This window comes from Callithrix jacchus, chromosome 21 (assembly GCF_049354715.1).
Source record: "Callithrix jacchus isolate 240 chromosome 21, calJac240_pri, whole genome shotgun sequence".
NCBI classification, from domain to species: domain Eukaryota; kingdom Metazoa; phylum Chordata; class Mammalia; order Primates; family Cebidae; genus Callithrix; species Callithrix jacchus.
This window is the reverse complement of record NC_133522.1, coordinates 49,460,284-49,485,713: the sequence shown is the minus strand read 5'-3', so window position 1 is coordinate 49,485,713 and position 25,430 is coordinate 49,460,284. Positions and strand designations below refer to the sequence as shown.

Genomic DNA, 25,430 nt, shown 5'->3' with positions numbered 1-25,430 from the left:
AACATTCTGGCTGAGGGAGAGGTCTTGGGGTCCAAGGCTGTTTCGTGGCCCTGCTCAGCCATGCCAGGCAGGAAAATGGGCACCTCTGGCGACCTAGGATGCCTGGGCTGAGCCTTTGGCATGTGAGGCACATGGGCTGGCAGGACTGCAGCCGGGTCTCCATCTATCGGTACTGATGCCGGCAGGTAAAGCAGGGCAGCCTGGGCATGGCCCCTCCAGGTCTAACTCCAGAGCTGCTGCTCAGTCCCCAGAATGTCACCTCCGAGCAGAGCCTGTGACAACTGTGAAGCTGTGGTGTGGGTTTGTGGCTGAAGTTCTGAAGTCAGCGAGGACACGTTTGCCCTAGACCATCGAGCTGCCCGAGGAAGTGGTAAATGCGCACCCGCCTCAGCACCTTCGAGTCCAAGCCCCCTCCCGGATCATCTCCAAGTAAAGGGGCCCTGCGTAGGGACTTGCTGTCCGGAGCGCTGAGGTGTTCTAAATGAACTGTGCCGCACACACAGCTGCCCGATTCTGCACCGACAACGGGGAACTGAACGCTGCCTGAATTACATCTCCAAGTTGCTCCTAACACAGCTCAGGGTCCCTGGAAGACCCTCACCCACACCCAGCGTGGAGCGTCGTGCTCACGTGGCCACGGCTCTCGGGATGGCCACAAGTCTCCGTGGTGGCTGAGTTGAGAAGTCTCTCTTCCTCCTTGTGGGTTTCAAATGGGGAGGTGGGGCACTGCCACTTGCCAGGCCCTGCCTGTGACCTTGGAAGAGGAGCATCCAGGAGACTCCCGCTCACAAGGCACTGCCAGGTTCCCTCAAGCTCCCTCATGAGCCACAGATGGGGCCAACAAGACCAGAGCTGCACCATGCGCGTGGGGGCCATGGAGGCCCAGGCTGGGTGAGGGGCAGGTGTCCTGGTGTCAGAGCCCCCGTGTGAAAGGTGACGAGGCAGGAGGGTTCCCTCGGGGGTGGCAGAGATGAGGGTGAGGAGGGCTCCCACACCCAGCCTCACTTCTGCATGAACTGGGTATTGGGAGTAAAGGAAGCCAGAATTCTTTCAGGAAAGGGAGGTTCGAACACAGAAGGGAACCTGTGTGTAAAATACCCCTGGGGTGTCCGTTACAACTGGAGGCAAACTCCTAACCCGAGTTGGGCGGTCACAGGCAGCACATAGACAGCGAGGGACCTCCGGTGCAGCAGTCCCCGGTCCCAGCTCTGGGCCGAGTGCCTGAGGGTGTTTCCAGGATGAGGCTGATTTGAATTTGCGGCCTGAGTAAAGCAGGTGGGCCTCCAGTGAGGGGGCCTCCAGTGAGGGGCCTCGGCCATTCCACCAGGTGGAGGCCTTAAAAGGCCAAGCTCCCCTCGCCGGAGGACCTTCCTGGAGTCTCCAGCCGGCCACCTACCCTGCAGAACTCCGAACTGCCAGCCCATCCTGAGGCGGCTCCTCATGATAAATAAGGCACACTGTGCACACACACACCTGCTGTCAAGGCACACTCCAAACACACACACACCCCTGCTGTCACCTACACACACACCCCTGGTGTCACCTACACACTCACCCCTGCTGTCACCTAGACAAACACCCCTGCTGTCACCTATACACACACCGCTATCACCTACACACTCACACCCCTGCTGTCACCTACACACACCCCTATCACCTACACGCACACCCCTGGTCACCTACACACACCCTGCTGTCACCTACACACACTCACACCCCTGCTGTCACCTACACACACTCACACCCCTGCTGTCAACAGGACTGTGTCATTTCCCTCCCACCACGTGCATGTTGAAGCCCTAACGCCCAGTGTGACTGGAGATGGGGCTTCTAAGCAGGTCCTTAGGATTAAATTAGGTCAGAGGGCTGAGTCTTGTAAGAAGTTAGGATGCTGGGCGCAATGGCTCACACCTGTAATCCCAGCACTTTGGGAGGCCAAGGTGGGTGGATCACCTGAGGTCAGGAGTTCAAGAGCAGCCTGACCAACATGGTGAATGAAACCTGCCTCTACTAAAAATACAAACAGTAGCTGGGCATGGTGGCATGTGCCTGCAATCCCAGCTACCCGGTTGGCTGAGGCAGGAGAACCACTTGAACCTGGCTTAACACTCCCAGCTGCCTACCCGAGGGGAACGAAAGCCTCCGTCCACATGAAAACTCACCCACATGCAGCAGCAAGGCGGAAACATCCCGAATGCCCACCAGTGGACAAACGGGCAGATGAAATGTGCTCCCTCTATACCATGGGCTGTGGATCAGCCACGAGGAAGACTCCACAGTGGGGACGAGCCCTGGAACCACGCTGCTGTGTGAAAGCAGCCGGACTCAAAACACCCCGTCACACGGGTGTGTGTAGGTGACAGCAGGGGTGTGTGCGTGTGTAGGTGTCCCTTAACACAACATGGCCACAATGGGACCACCTGAGGCCGGGAAGATCAGTGGGGTGGCGGGGAGGCGGAGGGGTGACGGCCAAGGCATACCCAGTTTCTTTTGGGCTGAAAACGGTCTAAAGTTGACTGTGGTGATGGCCGCACAACTCTAAATACGCTGAAAACTCAATTATATACACTTCAGCCGGGCCCAGCTGCACTCTGTGAATTACCTCAGTGCTGTGGGCTCAGGCGAGTCTCCTGCCTGGCCTCCTGAGTGGCTGGAACTACGGTTTATGTGGGAAAATCAAAAGGACCCTGACTTTCGCATCCAAGCGCCTGAGGTGCAGCCGCTTCCACTTTCCTGGAGGGTTCTCACTGCTGTGTTTCCAGCTGGAGCAGGAATATTGCCGAAGAAAAACAAGAGTGACCTCGATGAAGAACCTGCAGCCTGTGGCGATGGCACCTGTCATCCCGCAGCCCTGGCTGCCTGGGAGGCTGCGGCAGATCGCCTGAGCCCAGGAGTTCAAGGCTACAGTGAGCTGTGATTGCACCACTGCACTCCAGCCTGGGTGACACGGCAAGCACTGTCTCTTAAAAAATAAAAGTCAGAGGCCAGGCGTGGTGGATCACGGCTGTAGTCCCAGCCTTCTGGGAGGCCAACGTGGATGGATCACGAGATCAGGAGTTTGAGACCAGCCTGGCTAACATGGTGAAACCCTGTCTACTAAAAATACAAAAAAAAAGATAGCTGGGCATGGTAGTGCATGCCTGTAGTCCCAGCTGCTCAGGAGGCTGAGGCAGAAGAACTGCTTGAACCCAAGAGGCAGAGGGTGCAGTGAGCCAGCCTGGGTGACAGAAAAAGACTCCATCTCAAAAAATAAAAATAAAAATAAAAAATAAAAATAAATCAGAGCCTACCAATAGGAGAGGAACTCAGTCATTCACGTTATAAGACAATGAGGTTATTTAAAACGATTCTGAAGACGGGAAATGTGTACCCAGCGTGGAGTGGAGACGGCCGGAGCCTGACCCGCCAGCAGCTGTGAACCTCCCCGTGAACACGCATGTGAGAAGAGCCGAAGTCACTGTGGCTTCTGGTTTCAGAACTGCAATTAGACATGACTAATTTGCTTTTTTCCAGAAACTTCTGTTAGCATGGTTGTTTCCTTAGTTTCCAACCAAAGAAACCTCAACAAAAACAGTGTTAGGAGCCCACCCCCACTCCTGCTCCTCCTCTCCATGCCCAGGCTTGGGGGCTCCTTCTCGCCTTTCCCTGACAGAACAGGAAGACCCTGTGAACCAGAGAATGTGCCCCCTTCCCTTCGAAAGGCCTCCAACTGCAGTAGCTCCTCCCGACAGGCGCTGCTGCGGGTGACGAGGCCAGTTCCATGGAGCGCGGCCCGGGCCCCAGTCTCCTCACTGGCGATTCATGTTGTACACACTTGTCTTTTTTTCTGAAATGAATTTCGCTTTTGTTGCCCGGGCTGGAGTGCAGTGGCACAATCGTGGCTCACCACAACCTCCGCCTCCCGGGTTCAAGAGATTCTCCTGCCTCAGCCTCCCGAGTAGCTGGGATTACAAGTATGTGCCACCACAGCCAGCTGATTTCATATTTTTAGTAGAGATGGGGTTTTTCTCCATGTCAGGCTGGTTCTCCAACTGCAGACCCCAGGTGATCCACCTGCCTTGGCCTCCCAAAGTGCTGGGATTACAGGCCTGAGCCACCATGCCCGGCCATGCTTGTCTTTTTAAGTCACTTTGGGGAAAGAATCCTAATCTCTAGAACACAGACCCTGGCCTTCTTTCTCCTTGGCTCCCAACTGCCCCCAAGTCTGCCCCCAGCTGCCTGGCTCAGTGGGACTGAAGGTGTCAACAGCTGCCACCTCCATGGAGGCAGGGGACACTCAAATGCAGCAGGGCTTTGGGGAACTGGGTGCAGTCTGGGGTCTACGCAATGCCAACCAAGGCCTGGGGGTCCTCCCCGGTCCTAAGCCCACTCCAAGCCCCGGCCTGTCACTGGACCCTGCACAGCCTGGCTGGCTGGGCACCCATGGAACAGAAGATGGGGAAAAACCCAACACAGCAGCCCCTTGTCTCCTCTGCAGGCTGCAGGTAGAAAGCCCTGAGCTACTGTCAGGGACCAGCCACCTCCCTCACAGGCTCCTGCAGGCTGCAGCTGCCTCAGACCCTCGGGGAGACGGGCAGGGCAGCCGCTGAGCATGACGCGATCAGCTGAGGGGAGGAGGCGCACAGCCTGCAGACCCTCGGGTACCCAGGACGGTGGGTGAGCTCCCGCCTCCAAGCCGTAGGACGAGGCGCTCACAGGAGCCAGCCCTTCCCACCACACGCGCTCACCCCAGCAATGCCGGCCTCACTGAAGCAGAATTCCCTGCACAACTCCAGCCCCCGACGGTGGGGGTGCAAAAGGGTCCAGAGCCCTGTGAATGCTTGGCGCTCTATGAAAGGAGAAATGTGTTACAAGATTTTTCCACAAACACGAATAGAAAAGACCGCACTGCTCAGATGCCGGCACCTGCCACCTCCCACACGCCCGCAGGGCATACCAGGAGCGACATTTCCAGGGCAAGGGCTGAGCAGCTTTTATTTCCGGAACCCCCCATGGCAGGGGCGCCAGTCCTGCTGCAGGCGGAGTTTTCAGTCTTCAGAGTTGACCTTCTGACCCAAGGTCATCACAGCCACAGGGGGAGGCTCGGGAAAGGAGCGGCTCCCAGGACGCCGGCTCCTAATGGCGGGCCCACCTCTCCAGTGCCGCCCTTGCATCCACCTGGCACAGGAGCTCCGGGGCCGTGGTCCCAAGTCTGTGGAACGGCCCAGTCAGCCTCGTTCCTCGGTGCCAGCATGGCCTGGCCTCTCTCCCTGCCTGCCCTAGGCCTGGCCACGTCATTCCCTGCGTTTCTTCTTCTTTGGCTCCTGGACGCTGGTCACCTTTGCTCTGGCTCGGGCACGAGGCACCCTCCTCCTCTGGCGAGCACCTCTCTGGCCACGGCCCCTGGGCCGTTCTCGGAGCAAGGCCTGCTCAGCTGTGCCTGGCTGCTCAGCAGCCTCTGCCCGTACCTCAGGGTCGGCCCCCACGCGCCGCCTCCTGCTCCTCTTCCTCTCCATACCTGGGCTTGAGAGCTCCTTCTCACCTTTCCCTGAAAAAACAGCAAGGCCCCATGAGCCAGAGAAGGCCACCATGAGCTCCTTTCACTCAGTCCAACTCGGGCTGAGAATGCCAGCACCGCCGACCTGGAAGGACAACATGGCCACAGCAGCTGGCAAGGCGCATCCCGTGTCCAGTGTGTGCACCAAGCTCCAACCACACAGCCCAGGACCCTGGCGAGGGCCGATCTCAGAAGGACCAGTGTGAGGACAGGGTCACAAGACCTGGAAGCAAAGGCACAGAGGAGCAGGCAGGACTGGGCTCAGGGCAGAAGGGGAGGCAGAAGGAGACGCCAAGCAGTGCCAGGCCCTGAATGCCAGGGCCAACAGTGTTAACACAACTTGCTACACACAGAGAGCCATGCAAATAGTGTCTGGTGCGGGGCACCAGGCCAAGGGCTGGCTGCAGAGGAGGCCACCGCCCCATGGGAAATGAGTAGACGGAGTAACAGGAAGGGGTGGATCCCCATGCCTTGGGGCCGCATTAGCATGGAGCAAGTAACAAGAGCCACCATCTCCCTCCTGTGTGCCCCATTCTGGCCACGGGCCCCATACCCTGCCTGACACTGTGCACAGCCCCTCCACTGCAGACAGGCAGCTCCAGGCCTTGGGTGGTCTGCAGCAGGTGCAGGGCTGCCCCTGGTGAGGATGTCACATGCCACCCATACTCATGTGACCAGAGGCCGGGAGGCAAGACAACCCCTGAAATCAAGGACCAAAATGGAGAGGCTCAGGAATCTCTGGAGGGTGCGGGGAGGAGTGGACGGGGTCAGATCTAAACAAGGCTGGGAGGGAGGGCAGCACACACAGTTGGCAGGAGCTGCAGATGAGGAGGGCGGGGTGGGGGGATGCCAAGGACAGGGCATTTCTGGGACATGTGGACAGGAGGCACCCAGAACGGGGACTGGGCACTCATGCTTCAGGGGGAGACCCTGCACAACAGGTGAAGATGACACCCTCATGGCCAACACACCCCAGGCCTATCCTTCCCGTGCCCCCCCACCCTTTCCACACCCCCCACCCTTCCCACCTCCCCGGGCCTACCCTTCCTGCCCCCCTGGCCTCCCCTTCCTGCCTCCCCCACGCTTCTCATCCCCGGGCCTCCCCTTCCTGCCTCCCCCACGCTTCTCATCCCCAGGCCTCCCCTTCCTGCCTCCCCCACGCTTCTCATCCCCGGGCCTCCCCTTCCTGCCTCCCCTACGCTTCTCATCCCCGGGCCTCCCCTTCCTGCCTCCCCCACGCTTCTCATCCCCGGGCCTCCCCTTCCTGCCTCCCCTACGCTTCTCATCCCCGGGCCTCCCCTTCCTGCCTCCCCCACCCTTCTCATCCCCGGGCCTACCCTTCCTACCCTTCCCATGCTGCAGCTGCAGCTTGAGCAGACGCTTCTGCTGCTTTGTCTTCTTCTGCCGCCTCCCTTCAAGCAGACGCCTGCAAGCCTTCTCCGGAATCTCGTCCTCGGGGAAGACGCCTGAGAAGGACGGCAGAAGTCAGGGGGCTCTGGGGGCCTTGGGCTCTTGGTCTGAGGCTCAATGCTTCCAGCAGGTCCCAGCCAGCGCCACCTCCCACCAGCGTGTGAGAAGGTGCCCTGCTCTAACAGCCGGGGGCAGCATCGGGACCACCACCATAGCTGCACCGAACCAGCTAAGACCCAAGTCCGAGAGGAAACGCCAGTTCCCAGAGCACTGATGACAGTTTCCGTGACCCTAACACCTGGGGCCAGAAATGCTCTGAGTATCAGATGGTTTCGGACTTTGGAATGTCTGCATCACAGTCACCAGCTCAAGATCCCTAATCTGAAAATCCCAAATCCAGAATGTTCCAACGAGCATTTCCCTCGAGCACACAGCACTCAGCTGTGGACGCTGCAGCATTTTGGATTTGGGGTCCAGAGAGTGACGCCCGATCCATGCACCAAAGTCTACAGCCTAGAAATGCCCACGCTGGGGCATGAGGGGACTTTCTGCCTCACAACCGCCAGGTGCACACAATCCTCACGCGCCTCACTGACAGACGCTGTCCTAAAACCCTAGACGACCAGCCTGGCAGCACAGCCAACCCTGTCTCTACAAAACACCAGCGTGTGCCTGTGGCCCAGCGACTGGAGGGGAAGGTGGATCGCTCGAGCCCAGGAGATTGCTGCCGTGAGCTGAAATCATACCACTGTGCTCCATCCCGGCCGACGGAGCGAGACACTGTCTCAAAACACAAACAAACCCTGGACGACAGCTCATGACGTGCTCGCTGGTGGATGCAGGGGCCATGACAACAGATAGAGGAGCTTAACACAAGGGCGGGAAGTGCGGAGGCTGGAGCCTGGGGACCTGCCGGCATCTACCATAAAATCCCGGCAGTTCTGCCGCAGGTCCGACCTGTCTCATTAGAAAACGCTGGGGAAACGCTTACATGTCTAACCATTAGGGCCCTAGGAAACTGTCCTTTCCATATATAACCTGTGCCAGTTCCATCTGCCACACACTGCCAAGGACAGACACTTGCTGCATAACGGACCGGCGGCAACCCCGTGGTCAGTGCTTGGGAGCCCCTGCAACCAGCACCCCATCTCTCAGGCTCTGGGGGACTCCAGTGGACGCTCAAGTCTGAGAACCTCTCAGCAAAAATGACAGAAGAGAGCTGTGGAGCCCTGAGCCCTGCCTCTGTCCCTCAGAAACACCACCGGGCCTCTGCAAAGACTGCACGTGCCATGACCCCTGGAACCATCCACGCCCGTGAGGACGGAGCTCCACTTCCAAGGGGGTGCCACTGTCAGTGCCTGTGTGTCCTCACCTCCTGCCAGGTCCTGTAGCCTGAAAGAGTAAGACAGACACCCGCTCACCACGGCTGCGGCTTCCAGAGGAGGAGGAAGCAGCTGCCCCCAGAGGGCTTGCAGGGTCCTAGCCAGGGGAACCCCAGGGGCTGTGGAGGGCCTCGGGGTCCTCGAGGGGGCCATTCCAGGGACCGTGGAAAGGCCCAGGGCAAGGTGGAGGCACCCGGATCTGAGGGGAAGGCCACTCCCAGGGCAGCAGGACGGACACAGTGTCCTCGGCCACTCACTTCCGGATGACTTTGTAGAGGCGCTTCCTATTCTGAGAAGGGGTGCTCTGGCGGCTGGCCATCGCAAACAGTCTGTCAGCAAGCGCCTCGTAGTCGAACTGTTTCAGGAGAGATGTCGGAGGCAAGGTCAGTCACCCTCTGGGTGCTCCGAGAACATGGAACCCCAGACCCAGACAGCACTTGGTGCCACGTGCAGGTTCTCCACTCGGCTCACAAGACCACAGCGCGCCCCCACTGCGAGTCCTGCAGCCCCCGACCCCACAGCACAGCAGGCACCTTACGAGCTGCGAGACACACACACACGCTGCGGGACACACACTGCAGACACACACTGCGGGGCACACACTGTGGGGCACACACACTAGGGGACGCACAAACTATGGGACACACATTGCAGACACACACTGCGGGGCACACACTGTGGGGCACACACACTAGGGGACGCACAAACTATGGGACACACACTACAGGGCACACACACTAGAGGACACACAAACTGTGGGACACACACTGTGGGACACATGCACTGGGGGACATGCACTGTGGGGCACACACGCACTAGGGGACAAACTGTGGGACACACACGGGGACACACGCACTGTGGGGCACACACTAGGGGACACAAACTGGGGGACACGCACTGTGGGTGCACTATGGGGGGGCTGCACTGTGGGGGTAGGGGCTGCACGCCCGACAGGAGCCTACAGCAGCTCTACGAGACCAGAAGCCACACACAGACAAGTATGAAGAAAGCAAGTTAATCTGACCGACATTAGCCCAAGATACCCGGACTGTATTACATCCACAGACAATCATATTTACAGGTTAAGACATTTAGGTTTCCAGTATGCCTGGAGTCAGACCCCACTGGCTGAGTGGACTCCTCACTGGGACCCACAGCTGGCCACTTGGCCTGTGCCGTCTCATTCCAGCCAAGCACCCCAATGAGGGGGCCGCAGGAAATCTGGGGAGCCGCCCGTGTGTGAGGTGAGAGGACAGCATGAGGTGAGGCCAGCCCTGGACAGTGTGGGCCTGCCTCTGAGCTCGCCCACCCAGGACCCAGCCCCCTCTCAATGACCCCACTTCCTGCAGGCGGGCAGGGTCGGGGCACCCATCCCTCCTTCAAAGCTAACCCCTGTGCAGGTGACTCTCCAAGCCGGCGGCTGCCATCCTCCCTCCTAACAGCCCCTTCTCTTCCAGAGCCGGCGGCCGCATAGGAAGCAAAGGCTGAGGGCGAAACTGCGAGCTCAGGGCACCCACCTGGAGCACGGGGCCGCCACTGTCCCTGTCGTCACCTGCTTGCTCCTCACCATCCTCAGGTTCAGCCTTGCAGGAGCCTGGACCAAAGGGACACCGTGAACTCCAAGACTCGCACTGAACATGTACCGCCCCCAACACCCAGGAACGGAGAGCCCACTCCATGTGGCCTGTCAGAGTGCGGGCACAGGCGGGAAAGCCTGCAGCTCAAGGGACGGTGATCTCTCATCTCATATGGATCGGACAAGAGGTGCCACCTCAGGCCTGGAAAGGAAAAAAGATGTCCTGGGGCAGAGGCGCTTATACAGCCCCAAGTGGCTGTCCATAAGCTGGCACCTCGGGCAACAAAGGCTGTGGGCACCGAGGTTTCGGTCGGGCGCTCGAGCTGCCCCAGGCACTTGGGGCTTTAACGGCACTGTCTGCAGAGGAAAGGTTTCCGGCAACAGGCAGCTGTGGGGCAGCATGTGACAAGGGCCTGCTCTGGAGGTGGCAGCAGGCACCGGCGGACCCGCCGGGCGCCTCCCTGGCTACTGACAGAAGGGCAAGGCAGGGACCAGGGAGACGTGCACAGAGTGGCCAGGCCAAGTGCTGGGGGTGATGGGGAGGGGGTCTTCTGATTAGGAAGCCAGGGGGCACAGCAGCCACAGCACTGACTCAGGGCTAGACCGGGGTCCTGAGCATGGTCAAAGACATGCCCTCCGCAGCACCAGGATGCCACACTTAGAGCTCAGACCACCCAGGAGGCACGGACAGGGAGTGCAGCATCAAACCAGAAACGGACCAGGCTGGACTCCATGGCTGCCCCAGGTGCCCTCTGGCAGGCAGGGAGGAGCAGGTCTACCCACTCGTCCCACATCAGTCAGATGCCCTGAGGTCTCAGGCCTGAACCCAGCCACAGTCAGTATGAACACAGCTCACTGTCCTGTGGGGACAGGCCAGGAACAAGGAACATAAGCAAGTGCTTCACACCCTGTACCACAGGGTGACACTATGGGGAAGACTGCATGGGAGGCTGGGGGAGGCCGGGAGGCGAGGGGAGGACTTCGTGGGAGAATAGGAAAGGCCCAGAGAGTGATGGGGGACAGATGGTGGGAGGAACAGGAGACTCAGCACCAAGGCAGGAGCGGGCCCAGGGGCCTGACTGAGCCAGAGGCCTGTTGGGTTAGACCGAGGAGCCCAGAGGTCCAGAGGGCACGGAGCACACCGGAGGCTGGGGGCTGACAGAGAAAATGAGCAGTGTGCTTGCTGGTCACAGAGGCCGCTCTGGCTTCCACACTGAGGATGGACTGTGCAGAGGGCAGGAGGTGGCTGGGGCAACCCAGCAGGAGACCACACTGGCTCGGCCCAGGCCCGGCGCCCAGGAGAAGCCAGGCGTGCTGTGTCCCCACCTGCGGGCGGCCTCTCGGACCTCTTCCGGGGCAGCGTGTCTCCGCGCTCACCGCCCTCCGGGGACTCATCGCTGTCTGACGCTGCCTCGTCACCCTGCGTGTCCAGGTCATTCAGGAGGTCTTCGATGGCAAGCGGGGCCTGTTCCACAATCGTTTCAAAGATGCCTCGAGTGATGTTGTTGAAAACCAGGGAGCTGAGGGGCAGAGCAGAGGCTGGCACAGGCCCAGCGTGCCAGGTTCCCACGCGGAAGCAGCCGACGCCCCTGCGGTCTCTACACCCGCACGGCCAGCGGCCACTCTGCAACGCGGATTCCTCCCTGGAGGGAGCGGTACCCCCCAACGGCAGCCCCACGGAAGAACTCAGTGAAGTAGGCAGGCCCAAGCAGGCTGCCCAGCACTTACTCCTTGGTCCGGGCGGCAATTCTGCAGAAGGGGTCGATGAATTTCAGGTTCTGGTCTGCCGTGAGCTGCGGGCAAAGCCAGTGGGAGCTCAGCTCGTCCTCCACAAACACCCAGCTCCGCCGCCCCGTCAGAGCCCAGCCTCACCTCCTCGGCGCCCACTCTGGTCAGCTCCTCCAGGAAGATCTCGATGAAGTGGCTCTTGACCCCGTGGGGGGCCTGGCTGCTGGGGTGCAGGATCTCAGTGGTCAGTAGCTCCAGCAGCTGCTCGATCTGTCTGAGGGAAGAAAAAGCAAATACGACAGGCAGCCTGGCCGAGCCCCAAGCCAGCGTGCCTCAGGCTCCGCGGTTATCCGCTCCAGTGGGAACGGAAGTGCGGGCAGGCGCCACCATCTGCACGTCCACGCAGGTGACATCAATGATCCTGGGTCTTGCAATTAGGGAGTCAGGTGAGCATCACCAGCACCAGAACGTACCGCCTGAGTCTGCATCTCAGCTACAACATGCAGCAGGTGTCAACATTCAGACAGGCCTTTCCTCTGTCCTCAAGATGGCTAGCAGTGGGAAAGGCTTGGCTGAGACGCAACCCTGCCTGGTGTTCTCCTCTGCTGTCCCCACTGGAACCGCAGGGGAAGACGGGTCAGGACAGCACGGGCAGAGAAAGCTGGAGGCCCAGAAAGGGGCCGAGGATCAAGAGGCACCTGCTGGCTTCCTGAGCCCTGCCGCACGGGGCATTCCATCCGTGACATCCACCAAAGTTCTCCCTGGCATGGATCCGAAGACCAGACGGCCCCAGGGAACAATCTTTACCATCTAGATGCTTCTGGACCTCCTGGGGTGCTCAATAATGCAGATGCCAAATTTGGATTTGTTAACCGTGTGACCCTCAGGAAGCTCCACAGCGAGGCCTGAGAATCACCCGTGACGCTCTCTAAGGCTCAGGAAAGCTGCCGAGACCAAGAGGAAGACACAGAGACACAAGGGCCCAACTTCCCAGGCGGGGACGACGCCATAGGCACTAGTGACAGCCCAGTGACAGCTGCAGGAGATCCGAGAGGGTGGGAAGCGTGGACGCCACTGCCAGCACCGGGACCCCAGGCACAGGGCAAGGCACCAACGTCTCCCAAATGATTCCTGAACTGAGTTCTCAGCGACAGTGAGGACAGCACTCTTCCAGTAAGAAACCAAAAAACAGTAAAATCATCCCTTTAACAGTTAATTCCGCCTAAGTCACGAGCCCCCACGGGGTCACCCACAACACGCAGTCCTAGAATGAGAGAAAGGCTCAGGGCGTCACAGTCCTGCCAGGGAACTCAAGCGTGGAAATCCCCCAAACCAGAGGCACCACTGCCCTAAATGCGCAATCACCCACAGACGCTCCAACCTACAGAAACTCGGGCAAGCACAAGCCAACTCCTGCTGATCCTTTTTTTTAATGTTTATTTTTATTTTTATTTATTTATAATTTTTCTTTGATTCTTTTTTAAATTTTATTTTATTTTAAGAAACAATCTCGGCTGGGCATGGTGGCTCACACCTGTAATCCCAGCACTTTGGGAGGCCGAGGCGGGTGGATCATGAGGTCAAGAGACCGAGACCTTCCTAGTCAACATGGTGAAACCCCGTCTCTACTAAAAATACAAAACATTAGCTGGGCATGGTGGTGCCCACCTGTAATCCCAGCTACTCAGGAGGATGAGGCAGGAGAACTGCCTGAACCCAGGAGGCGGAGGTTTCGGTGAGCCGAGATTGTGCCACTGCACTCCAGCCTGGGTAACAAGAGCAAAACTCTGTCTCAAAAAAAAAAAAAAGAATCTTGATTGGTGCGGTAGCTCACGCCTGTAATCCCAGCACTTTGGGAGGCCGAGGCAGGCGGATCACGAGGCCAAGAAATTGAAACTATCCTGGCCAACATGGTGAAACCCCATCTCTACTAAAAATACGAAAATTAGCTGGACGTCGTGACAGGTGTCTGTAATCCCAGCTACTCGGGAGGCTGAGGCAGAAGAATTGCTTGAATCTGGGAGGCGGAGGTTGCAGTGAGCAGAGATCACACTGCTGTACTCCATTCTGATGACAGAGCAAGACTCCATCTCAGAAAAAAATACAAACCCAAAAAAATAGAATCTCACTCTTATCACCTAGGCCAGCGCAGTGGGTCAGTCGTGGATGACTGCAGCCTCAAATTCCTGGGTTCAAGGGATCCCCTTCCCCACCATAACCAGCCTGCTCATTCTTTTTTTCTGTATTTTTAGTGAAGACAGGATTTCACCATGTTAGCCAGGATCATCTCAATCTGCTGACCTCGTGATCTGCCAGCCTCAGCCTCCCAGAGTGCTAGGATTACAGGTGTGAACCACCACGCCCGGCCTTGCTAATTTTTTTATGTTTTTATTTTTTATCAGCTATCAGGATGAGTGCTGTGGCATCATCTTAACTAAGCTGCAGACTCCACCTCTGGGTTCAAGTGATCCTCCACCTCAGCCTCCCAAGCAGCTGGGACTCCAGGTGCACATCACCAGACCCAGCTACTTGTGACAAGGAATTAAAGGTGTGAGTCACCACACCTGGCCCTGATAATTTTTTATAAGGGAAGAGGAAAAGAAGGCTGTGCAGCCAGGTGCGGTGGCCTCTGGGAGGCCGAGGCAGGCGGATCACCTGAGGTCTGGAGTTTGAGAACAGCGTGGCCAACAAGGAGAAACCCCATCCCTACTAAAAACACAAAATTAGCCGGGCATGGTGGCGCATGCCTGTAAACCCAGCTACTCGGGAGGCTGAGGCAGGAGAACTGCTTGAACCCAGGAGGCAGAGGTTGTGGTGAGCCGACATTGCGCCACTACACTCCAGCCTGGGTAACAAGAGCGAAACTCTGTCTCAAAAAAAAAACACTTAGAAACTCATTTTGTACTGTAAAACTCAGCCTGCCCCTGAAGGTTTAGAAAATGCTGCCCCTAACTTGGATGAAGAAGCTTGGGTGTGGCAGACTGGCAGCAGGGGTCAGATCCCTACCTACGCCCCTCGGTCTCTGGGAGCAGGGGCTGGGGGCAGGCAGAGGCAGAAGTGGCAACACTGCGGGGATGGGAGTCTGCCCCCGCAGGTGCCCACAGTTAGAACACGCAGGGCCCAGACCACCCCACCTCAGGCGCTGCTGCTGAAAGTGAAAAGCTGGGACAAGTTACATAGTTTTACAATTAGGAGCAATTAACACTGCTTACAACTTGGGAGGACTAGAAGACAGACTGCTTGAGCCCAGGAGTTTGAGACCAGCCTGGGCAACAGGACAGAATTCGTCTCCACCAAAAAAGACACAAAAACTATGTGGGACTGTGGTGCACATCTGCAGTCCCAGCCACTTGGGAGGCTGAGGCAGGAGGATCACTGGAGCCAGGAGGTCAAGGTTGCAGTGAGCCGAGATCGCACCCCTGCACTCAGGACCAGGCGACAGTTAACACAGTTAAGCACAGCTAACAGAGCTGAGCCTGCGTGTTTCTCTAAGAAGCTCCTCGGCTGGACACCCTTTCTGAGAGGACTAGCTTCTGACTCCCAGTGAGAACGTGACCTTCCAGCCTGGGGGTAAGCGGCATCATTTCCACAAACACACAGACTCATCTTTATTTTAAGAAATGTCTTCGCTCTAAGCACCACTGGGCATGCTTCAAGGGAAAGGCTGACATCTCCTTATGACAAAGAATCAAAAGACAAACACACGACTGCGTCCCCGAGAAGTGTCCCCCGAGGGCAGGCCCGCCGTGCACCCACCTTTCTTCCCAGCCTCGCATCTTTAGAACCTTCAAGGACTCGTTCAGGACCATCCGCATGAGCTTTGACACAGAAGGAGGCTCGTGTTAGCAGAAGCCCAGGCCGACTTCACCAGACTACCCTTCCCCACGTACCAGGAGCTGCTGGAGTATGAGGCCACGGCCGGGGTCACCTCTGCCATCCCCAAGCACACCGCTGGCCCCCAGAGCTGCTGACAGACGAACGCCAAGCCTCACCCCTGAATACAGCTCCGGTCTGCCCCACAATGCCACTGCCCCTCCGTGAGGCTCAATACCCATTGCAGCTGTCCCTGCTTTAGGCTACTGGTCAGCATGGCCATACGCCCACAGAGGGGTCTGAGCCCCAGTCAATAGGAGCAGAGGACATGCAGACCCCCGGGACCCCCGATGACAGAGAACAGCCCAGCAGCCACGACACTGCTCTTGCAGGCATGGGAGGCCACCCCCGGTGCCCTGGCGGCTGCCTCACCATGTACAATGCACCCAGGCGCGGCCTGTCTCTGCCCCCAGCTGCCCTCAGCTGCCCCAGCCCCGCGCCCTGGCGGCTGCCTCACCATGTAGAACTTGTCCAGGCGCAGCCTGTCGATGCCGGTCCACTCGCGGTTCATGGTCTGCCAGAAAGCCTGCAGGAACAGGTGCTCTGGAGGAGGAAGAAGCCGGAAGAGAACCACTGAGGAGCGCAAAGCACTCTGGGGAGTGAGGCGAGAACATGCAGGAACCCCTTCTTTACATATGCACCCGCATGCACCAGCGTCACACACAAGCACCCGCAGACACCAGCGTCCCACACCCGCCAAGCCCGCGGGCACCAGCGTCCCACACCCGCCAAGCCCGCGGACACCAGAGTCCCACACCCGCCAAGCCCGCGGACACCAGAGTCCCACACCCGCCAAGACCGCGGGCACCAGCGTCCCACACCCGCCAAGCCCGCGGACACCAGAGTCCCACACCCGCCAAGCCCGCGGACACCAGAGTCCCACACCCGCCAAGCCCGCGGACACCAGAGTCCCACACCCGCCAAGCCCGCGGACACCAGAGTCCCACACCCGCCAAGCCCGCGGACACCAGAGTCCCACACCCGCCAAGACCGCGGGCACCAGCTGGCGCTCTCTTGCCCTAAGGTGTTCCTTGCTTTGAATCTGAGAACACAAACCTCCTGCGTCTGGTGGCTCTGAGGTGTCTGTGGTGTTCTGAGGTTCTGACATCTACAAATGTAGCCAACCATGGCAGAGCATACTCACGTGCCTCCGTGGTCTGAAAAGCATGAATGAGCTGGGAAATGGTCCTTCCTAATTCTTCCTGTGCAGGAAAGAACAAAAACCCCCTCAGCCCTGAAGCTCACAATAACAAACACACAACCACACAACCACCCACCCACTCACTCACTCACTCATCACAGAGTCAGCTTCCAGGGGATCTCAGCTCAGTGGACTGGAGGTTTCACCTCTGCTGTAAAAGACCCCCTCTACAGCTGGGGTCAACAGCCTCTCACACGGCCACGGCAGGCACTGCCCTCCTAACGGGGGCTGTGCCCTAAGCAATAGAGAGTCATGGTCAAGGAGGGACGTGGGAGAGCAGAAGGGAGCCTTGGGACTCGCAGCCCCCAACCCCAGAGATCACTCGCCATCTGCCTGCATCACCATGCCATGCGTCACCCAGAGCACTCGCTAGGAGACATTTCACAGCCCCCCTTGATAACGCAATGGGCACGGAATACGGCCCAGGAATCTGAATTTAACTAAGTACCCTCACCACCCAGGCGATTTTTGAAGGAGACCACAAAATTCACAGTTTGAGAACCAACGTTTGGAAAAAGCTATTGGGAGAAGTGCATGTCTCAGGAGACTTGATTCAGCCCATTGGCTTCCACTATTTCAGAGCTTGTTTGCAACCCAGGACACAAAACCCAGTTTCGACCTGCTGGAGCCAGCGCTGCTGCAGTGCACAGCTCAGTCACGTCCCCCGCAGCCAGAGCCGCTGCACTGAACAGCTCAGTCACGTCCCCCGCAGCCAGCTCCGCTGCAGTGCACAGCTCAGTCATGTCCCCGGCAGCCAGCACTGCTAAAGTGCACAGCTCAGTCACGTGCCCCGGAGCCAGCGCCGCTGCAGTGCACAGCTCAGTCACGTCCCCCCGGAGCCAGCGCCGCTGCAGTGCACAGCTCAGCCACGTGCCCTGGAGCCAGCGCTGCTGCAGTGCACAGCTCAGTCACGTCCCCCCGGAGCCAGCGCCGCTGCAGTGCACAGCTCAGTCACGTCCCCCGCAGCCAGCGCCGCTGCAGTGCACAGCTCAGTCACGTCCCCCGCAGCCAGCCCCGCTGCACTGAACAGCTCAGTCACGTCCCCCACAGCCAGCGCCGCTGCAGTGCACAGCTCAGTCACGTGCCCTGGAGCCAGCGCCGCTGCAGTGCACAGCTCAGTCACTCCCCCCCCCCCCCCCCCCCCGCAGCCAGCGCCGCTGCAGTGCACAGCTCAGTCACGTGCCCCGGAGCCAGCGCTGCTGCAGTGCACAGCTCAGTCACGTCTTCAGCAAGTGCATGACTTACTCTAACCAAAGGCCCACACCCACCAGCCATGCAGAACCGAGCATCAAGGCTACACGACCTCTCCCAGGGACTTCGGCCATATTAGAACCGGGTGGAGGAGATGCCAATCCACCCTCCCCTGCTGCTTCTGCACCCTCCTCTGCTGCTCACCCCACTCACCTGGAGGAGCGGCTTGTCCTGCATCCACATGCAATAGAACAGTCCCTTCCACACTTTCAGCAGCTCGTCATGAGTAAAACCATCTGCATCAAAGCAGCAACATTTGAGTGCCAGAAAAGGTCACAGAAATGTGACTGTCTGAATGAGACCAAAGTCCCACTTACAGTAAAGTCAGTGGGGGGCAGAATCTGACCCTCCCTTCAAACAATCCTTCTAACCCAAAACCCGATGTGACCGTGGCTGTGCGGCTCCTCCAGGTAACTGTCACTTCATGCGCTCAGTGAAACTGACTAAGAATCTACAAGCTATCAGGCAAGGTACTCCATTTTGGAAATTCAAAATTGCGAACCTCGACCGTTTCCTAAGCTGGACAGTGGCCACACAGGTTAATCTGTTGGCAATAATTCATCCAGCATTACACTGATGGTTTCTGCACTTTTTTGTAACATATCTCAAATGTTAAAAGAAGAAAATTAACTCAGGCATTCAGACTAGCAAGGAAAACAGATATAAAATTACTCAGGCCAGGTGCGGTGGCTCATGCCTGTGATCCCAGCACTTTGGAATTGAGTGCTGAGGCAGGATCACTTGAGGTCAGGAGTTCAAGACCAGCTTGGACAACATAGGAAGACCCCAATTTGTATAAAAAATACAAGAGTCAGCTGGTCGTGGTGGCACGGCACCTGCAGTCCCAGCCACTGGGGAGGCTGAGATGGGAGGCTCACTTGAGCCTGGGAGGTAGAGGCTGCAGTGAGCCGTGACCCTGCATGACAGAGTGAGGTCTTACTCAGAAAAATAATTCTTTAAAAATGTGAAACATGACTCAGTTGACATTCATTTAAGCCCTGTGTGTGTGGCCACCTGTTCCTGGAGCAGGGGTTCTCAGGCTGAGTGTGGGCAGCAGAAGCACCTGAACAGGTTCCTAAAGCAGACTGCGGGTCCTGATCTCGAAGGGCTGGGACCCTAGAACTTGCATCTCTTTCTTCTCTTTTTTAATGGAAATGGGGTCTTGCTATGTTGCCAGACTGGACTGCTGGGCTCTTGTGATCCTCCCGCCTCAGCAACGCAAGTAGCTGGGATTACAGGCTTGGGCCACGGCGCCCAGCACAGAATGTGCATTTCTTACAAATGTCCAGGGGATGCTACTGCTGATGGGGGCCACGCTCGGAGAACACGGGTACCACCTACGCACACTGCACACAGGGAGAAATGCTTCCATGTGCCCAAACAGCAAGGCAGCAGGAGCGCCTGGTCTACTGGAGGGAGGGACGTCTGAGCTAGGAAAGCAGCCAGGGGGCTGGGGAGGAGCGTCCTCGCAGACGGACCGGAAGTCACCGCACTGAGGGAAAGCGGCCGCGGGGGCCGGGGACCGGGGGCAGGCCGAGAGCCGGCAGCAGCGGGAACAGGCCCGTGGGCCCCGCCTACCCGGCCCGGCCACGTGGGTGTTCCACAAAGCTCGGAGGGCCCCCAGCCCCGACCGCCGCCGCTGGCACCCGCAACAGCCCCAGCCGGCCCGCGAGACGCCCGCCGCCCACAGCCATGCCAACCTGCGGCCCGCTGAGTCCTGGCGACGATGTATTTCCGGAGCTTCCTCACCGCCCGGTCTCGGGTCACCTGCTCGTTCCCCGCCAGGCGCTGAGCCAGCTGGATCTCAGGCGGCAGCTGCACGCGCGAAACCATGACGCTGGCGGCCAACAGGCCCTGTCTCTCAGTCGCCGGCCCAGCACACTGAACACACGCCGCCTGCGCCCGCCTCCTCCTGGCCTGGCGCGCGGCGTGACGTCACATTCCCGCGACACTGCCTAGGCGCACGCCACCGCCGCGCAGTAGCCGAGCTGCGCAACTGCAGACCCCAGAGGCGGAAGGCGGCAGAGAGGGCACGCGCTCCCTGCCGGTGCGCATGCGCGGAACTATCGCGGGGGCCTGCGGTTGATCGGGGTCAGGAGGCAGTCAATGCTCTCTTGTCTTTTCATCTCATTTTATTTATAAGCCCACTTGTATTTTTTTCCTGAGACCGGGTCTCGCTCTGTCGCCCCGACTGGAGTGCAGTGGTGCGATCTCGGCTCACTGCAGCCTCGGCCTCCCGGGCTCAAGGGATCCTCCCACCGCAGCCTCCACAGGAACTTGGACCAGGCGCCACCGCTCTCGGCTCGAAACTTTATTTTTAAAATGTGGGTGGCTGGATTTGGCCTAGGACCATCGTTTGCCATCCTCTGATGTAGAAAAATGTTCTTTATGGCCGGGCGCGGCGGCTCACGCCTGTAATCCCAGCACTTTGGGAGGCCGAGGAGGGTGGATCACGAGCAAGAGATCGAGACCATCCTGGTCAACATGGTGAAACCCCGTCTCTACTAAAAATACAAAAAATTAGCTGGCCGTGGTGGCGCATGCCTGTAATCCCAGCTACTCAGGAGGCTGAGGCAGGAGAATTGTCTGAACCCAGGAGGTGGAGGTTGCGGTGAGCTGAGATCGCGCCATTGCACTCTAGCCTGGGTAACAAGAGCGAAACTCCATCTCAAAAAAAAAAAAAAAAAAAGAAAGAAAGAAAAAAAATGTTCTTTATTTTTAGAAATAACTGCTGAACTCTTTGGTAAAGGTGACGTGTCATGATGTCTGGAAATTGATTCTGCAACAAAGTAAATGACGCGCACATGTGTGGATGCAGGAATCAACCGCGGCAAACTTAACAGCTGTGCCGTCTGGAGGCCGGAATACAGGTCTCCAGTGACCTCTCTCCTGTTTCTACGTTTGAAATTCTTCATAAAGAGTTGGAAGGCCGGGCACAGTTGCTCACGCCTGTAATCCCAGCACTTGGGGAGGCCGAGATGGGCGGATCACCTGAGATCAGGAGTTGGAGACCAGCCTGGCCAACACGGTGAAACCCCGTCTCTACTAAAAATACAACAATTAGAGGGTCAGGGGCAGTGATGGGCACCTGTAATCCCAGCACTTTGGGAGGCCGAGTGGCTGTGCCGGTCCTCCAGGTAACTACCACTTCACACGCTCCGTGAAACTGACAGAGGTATCAGGCATGGTACTCCATTTTGGAAATTCAAAATTGCAAACCAGCACTTTGGGAGGCTGAGGTGGAAGGCTCGCGAGGTAAAAAGATCGAGACCATCCTGGTCAACTTGACGAAACCCCATCTCTACCAAAAATACAAAAATTAGCCAGGCATGGTGGTGGGCACCTGTAATCCCAGCTCCTCGGGAGGCTGAGGCAGGACAATTGCTTGAACCCAGGAAGTGGAGGTTGCAGTGAGCCAAGATCATACCATTGCACTTCAGCCTGGTGAGAGACTTTGAGACTCTGTCTCAAAAAAAAAAAAAAAAAAAAAAAGTTGGGAAACATTTTAGCAACTGGCTTCAGAATTTGAATTAGTTTTTTTTTTTCGAAACAGAGTTTCGATCTTGTCACCCAGGCTGGAGTACAATGGTGTGATCTCAGCTCACTGCAACCTCCGCCTCCCAGGTTTAAGTGATTCTCTGGCCTCAGCCTCCAGAGTAGCTGGGAGTACAGGTATGCGCCATCAATGCCAACTAAATTTTGTATTTTTAGTAGAGACCAGGTTTCACCATGTTGGCCAGGCTGGTCTCAAACTCCTGACCTCAGGTGATCCTCCCTCATTGGTTTCCCCAAGTGCTGGATTACAGGCATGAGCCACCCGCCTGGCCTAGAATCAGAATTAGTTCTTTTAGTAATGAAGTAACGTGGCCTGGAGCTCACAGACTCAGTGTAGTGGTGACGCCAGGTGATAACGTAAGCACGTTTTAGAGCTTCATGCTGTGGAAAACCCAAAGCATGAAAAGGAAGACGACCAAGCATAAAGAAAAGAGTAATTCTCGTACACACGTCATGAACTTCTGACACAAAATCTCACCAAAATAAGTAAATGCATCAGCATATGTTTTCAAAACACGACCAGGCCTGCAGGCGCAGTGGTTCACACCTGTAATCCCAACACTTTGGGAGGCCAAGGTAGGCAAATCACTTGAGCCCAGGAATTGGAGACTGGCAAGACCCTGTCTCTACAAAAAATACAAAAAATTAGCCAGGCAAGGTGGCGTCTGTAGTCCCAGGCACTTGGGAGGCTGAGATGGGAGGATCACCCAAGCATGGGAGGCTGCCGTGAGTCGAGATCACACCACTGCCCTCCAGCCTGGGCGACACAGCAAAACCTTGTCTCAAAAATAATAATACTAATTGATTGATACTCTACAAGTGTCAAGAATGTGAAAGCAGAGACAGAGCAACTGTCTGAGACTACAGTTGACAACATGGAATATGGGGGGACAGCAGTGAAAGAGGGGCCACCCCTATGGATGAATTCATGCTATTGTGTCTGTACTGTGCGTGTGTAACATGTTAACATTTGGGAGCAGGGGGTGGGGGCTCACGCCTGTAATCCCAGCACTTTGGGAGGCTGAGGCAGGTGGATCACCTGAGGTCAGGAGTTCGAGACCAGCCTGGCCAACATGGCGAAACCCCATTTCTACTAAAAATACAAAAATTATCCAGGTGTGGTGGTGGGCGCCTGTGATCCCGGTTACTTGGGAGGCTGAGGCAAGAGAAATGCTTGACCCCAGAAAGCAGAGGCTGCAGTGAGCCAAGATCATGCCATTACACTGCATCCTGGGCAACAAGAACAAAACTCCGTCTCAAAATAAATTAAAAAAAAAAAAAAAAAAGTGGGCCGGGCGTGGTGGCTCATGCCTGTAATCCCAGCACTTTGGGAGGCTGAGGTGGGCGGATCACCCGAGGTCAGGAGTTTGAGACCAGCCTGACCAATATGGTGAAACCCCATCTTAAAAAAAAAAAAAAGTAACATTTGGGGAAACTGGATGGAAAGTTTATAGGAGCTCTGTATTACTTTTGCAACCTAAAATTATTTCAGTATAAAAACCTTTAAAACTTGTAAAAGTAAAAAGAGTGGGTCAGGCACGGTGGCTAACACCTGTAATCTCAGCACTTTGAGAGGCCGACACGTGTGGATTACCTGAGATCAGGAGTTCAAGACCAGCCTAGCCAATATGGTGAAACCCCATCTCTACTAAAATACAAAAATTAGCTGGACGTGATGGTGGGCACCTGTAATCCCAGCTACTCAGGAGGCTGAGGCAGGAGAATTGTTTGAACCTAGAAGGTGGAGGTTGCGGTGAGCTGAGATCCACTGCACTCCAGCCTGGGTGACAAGAGCAGAACTCCATCTCAAAAAAAAAAAAAAAAAAAAAAGCAAAACGAATCTAATGGGGCTAGGCGCACAGTGGCTCACACCTGCAATCCCAACACTTTGGGAGGCCGAGGGGGGCAGACCACTTGAGGTCAGGAGTTTGAGACCAGCCTGGCCAACATGATGAAACCCCATCTCTACTAAAAATACAAAAATTAGCCGGGCGTTGGGTGGACACCTGTAATCCCAGCTACTCAGGAGGCTGAGGCAGGAGAATCACTTGGACCTGGGAGGCAGAGGTTGCAGTGAGCTGAGATGGGGCCACTGCACTCCAGCCTGGGCAATAGAGCGAGACTCTCTCCCTCCCGCCACTTTAGAAAAGCGTCTGATGTGAATTTGGGGAATGCATCTGTTTCCCAGTCTTACACATTGCCCACTCACATCAGCTCCTAACAGCAGCGTCTTTTGTCGGTTGTATCTGCCCTGCACTCAGTGCCTGGAGGGTGTGACTGCAGAAACAGCTGTGAATCGCTCCCTGGGCCCAGGTTAGCAACAGAAGCTGCACGATGATGCCGCATGATAAAGACAGACCAACATCTGTCCACTCCACGCAGCATCATGTGTATCTACGTCCTGTCCTGAGGTCGTCCCACTTGTGTTTTGTTGTCTAGAATGTAGAAAATTCCATGTTTCTGGGTCCTCTGTGTTTTCAGCTTTGGTCTTTTTTTTTTTTTTTTTTGAGATGGAGTCTTGCTCTGTCACCCAGGCTGGAGTGCAGTGGCGAAATCTCTGCTGACTGCAATCTCCACCTCCCAGATTCAAGCGATTCTCCTGCCTCAGCCTCCTAAGTAGCTAGGATAACAGGTGGGTGTCACCACGCCTGGCTAATTTTTTGTATTTTTAGTAGACACAGTGTTTCACCATGTTAACCACGATAGTCTTGATCTCCTGACCTTGTGATTTGCCCACCTTGGCCTCCCAAAGTGCTGGGATTACAGGTGTGAGCCACCACGGCTGGCCCAGCCTTGGTGTTTCAACTCTAGGCTCAACCTGATGAGAACGGATAGGTCCAAGGGTGTGTGTGACCTATCCTATCTCGATCACCAAAGTTTGTTTCTGTGCTGGAAAATATGTATTGGCCTGGACAACATGGCAAAACCCTGTCTCTACAAAAAAATACAAAATGTAGCCAAGTGTGGTGGTGCCTGCCTGTAGTTCCAGCTACTGGGTGGGACAGGGTGTGGGTGGAGGCAGGAGGATCGCTTTAGATCAGGAGCTGCAGGCTGCAGTGCGCTGAGATCACACCGCTGCACTCCAGCCTAGGCAACAGAGCAAGACCCTGCCTCCCAAAATAAAAATATATATACTATGCAATGTACAGGGAACACGCCCCTTTCCTGTGGGTCCTAATCACTAACTGGCTGGCTTAGAATGACAGCAGTTTATTCTCTCACAGCTCTGGAGGCCAGAAGGCTGAGACCAAGGTGTCTGCTGGGACATGTTCCCCTGAAGGCTCCAGGGGAGTGTCCTTCCTGCGCCTCCAGCTCCTGGCGGCTCCCAGTACTCCCCCACCCCCTCCTCACTCCCGGCATCTCCCCAGGCTCTGCCTCCATCTTCTCACGGCCCCTCCCTGTGTGTGTCTTCATAAGCTTTCTTCCCATCTCCGTGGCCTCTCCTTTTCTTCTTCTTCTTACTTATTTATTTTTTTTGTTAAGACAGAGTCTCCGCCGGGCGCAGTGGCTCACGCCTGTAATCCCAGACCTTTGAGAGGCCGAGGTGGGCGGATCATGACGTCAAGAGATCGAGACCATCCTGGCCAACATGATGACACCCCATCTTTACTAAAAATACAAAAATTAGCTGGGCATGGTGGCACGTGCCTGTAGTCCCAGCTACTCGGGAGGCTGAGGTGGAAGGATCACTTGAACCTGGGAGGTGGATGTTTCAGTGAGCCGAGACTGTGCCACTGCACTCCAGCCTGGCGACAGAGCAAGACTCTGTCTCAGAAAAAAAAAAAAAAGTCTCGCCCTGTTGCCAGGGTTCAAGCGGTTTCTGCCCTCTTCTTAAGAGGACGCCAGTCAGTGGCCTTAGGCCCAATTTAATCCAGCGTGACCTCACATTAACTAACCGCTCCTGGAAAGACCTGTTTT

At 56.8% G+C, this 25,430-nt stretch overlaps 1 protein-coding gene across 6 annotated transcripts; it reads right to left on the bottom strand.

The window, feature by feature from the left end:
* Positions 1-4,875: 4,875 nt before the first annotated feature.
* RRP1 (ribosomal RNA processing 1) lies at positions 4,876-19,871 on the bottom strand. Of its 6 annotated transcripts, none has more exons than XM_035282821.3 (14): positions 19,658-19,871; positions 18,111-18,193; positions 16,650-16,707; positions 15,963-16,048; positions 15,389-15,450; positions 11,777-11,906; positions 11,633-11,697; positions 11,231-11,424; positions 9,846-9,922; positions 8,586-8,683; positions 8,319-8,338; positions 6,883-7,002; positions 6,090-6,236; positions 4,876-5,527 (listed from the first exon to the last, which is right to left on the bottom strand). In XM_035282821.3, the coding sequence occupies exons 1-14, from the start codon at positions 19,788-19,790 to the stop codon at positions 5,274-5,276; spliced, it is 1,527 nt and encodes a 508-aa protein (XP_035138712.3). In that variant the 5' UTR covers positions 19,791-19,871; the 3' UTR covers positions 4,876-5,273. The 6 variants fall into 6 exon arrangements, with proteins under 6 accessions (XP_035138712.3, XP_035138713.3, XP_035138714.3 ...); XM_035282822.3 differs by having other exon boundaries at positions 11,282-11,424; XM_035282823.3 differs by lacking the exon at positions 6,090-6,236 and having other exon boundaries at positions 6,874-7,002.
* Positions 19,872-25,430: the final 5,559 nt, after the last annotated feature.

What these genes read in the sequence shown, in the direction of transcription:
- RRP1 (XM_035282821.3), bottom strand. Translation starts at nt 19,790, where the DNA reads ATGGTTTCGCGCGTGCAGCTGCCGCCTGAGATCCAGCTGGCTCAGCGC. An exon ending in AGGACAAGCCGCTCCTCCAG is followed by an intron (nt 16,708 to 18,110) that starts GTGAGTGGGGTG and finishes TTTCCTGCACAG; the next exon opens with GAAGAATTAGGAAGGACCAT. An exon ending in CCAGAGTGGGCGCCGAGGAG is followed by an intron (nt 11,698 to 11,776) that starts GTGAGGCTGGGC and finishes CTTTGCCCGCAG; the next exon opens with CTCACGGCAGACCAGAACCT.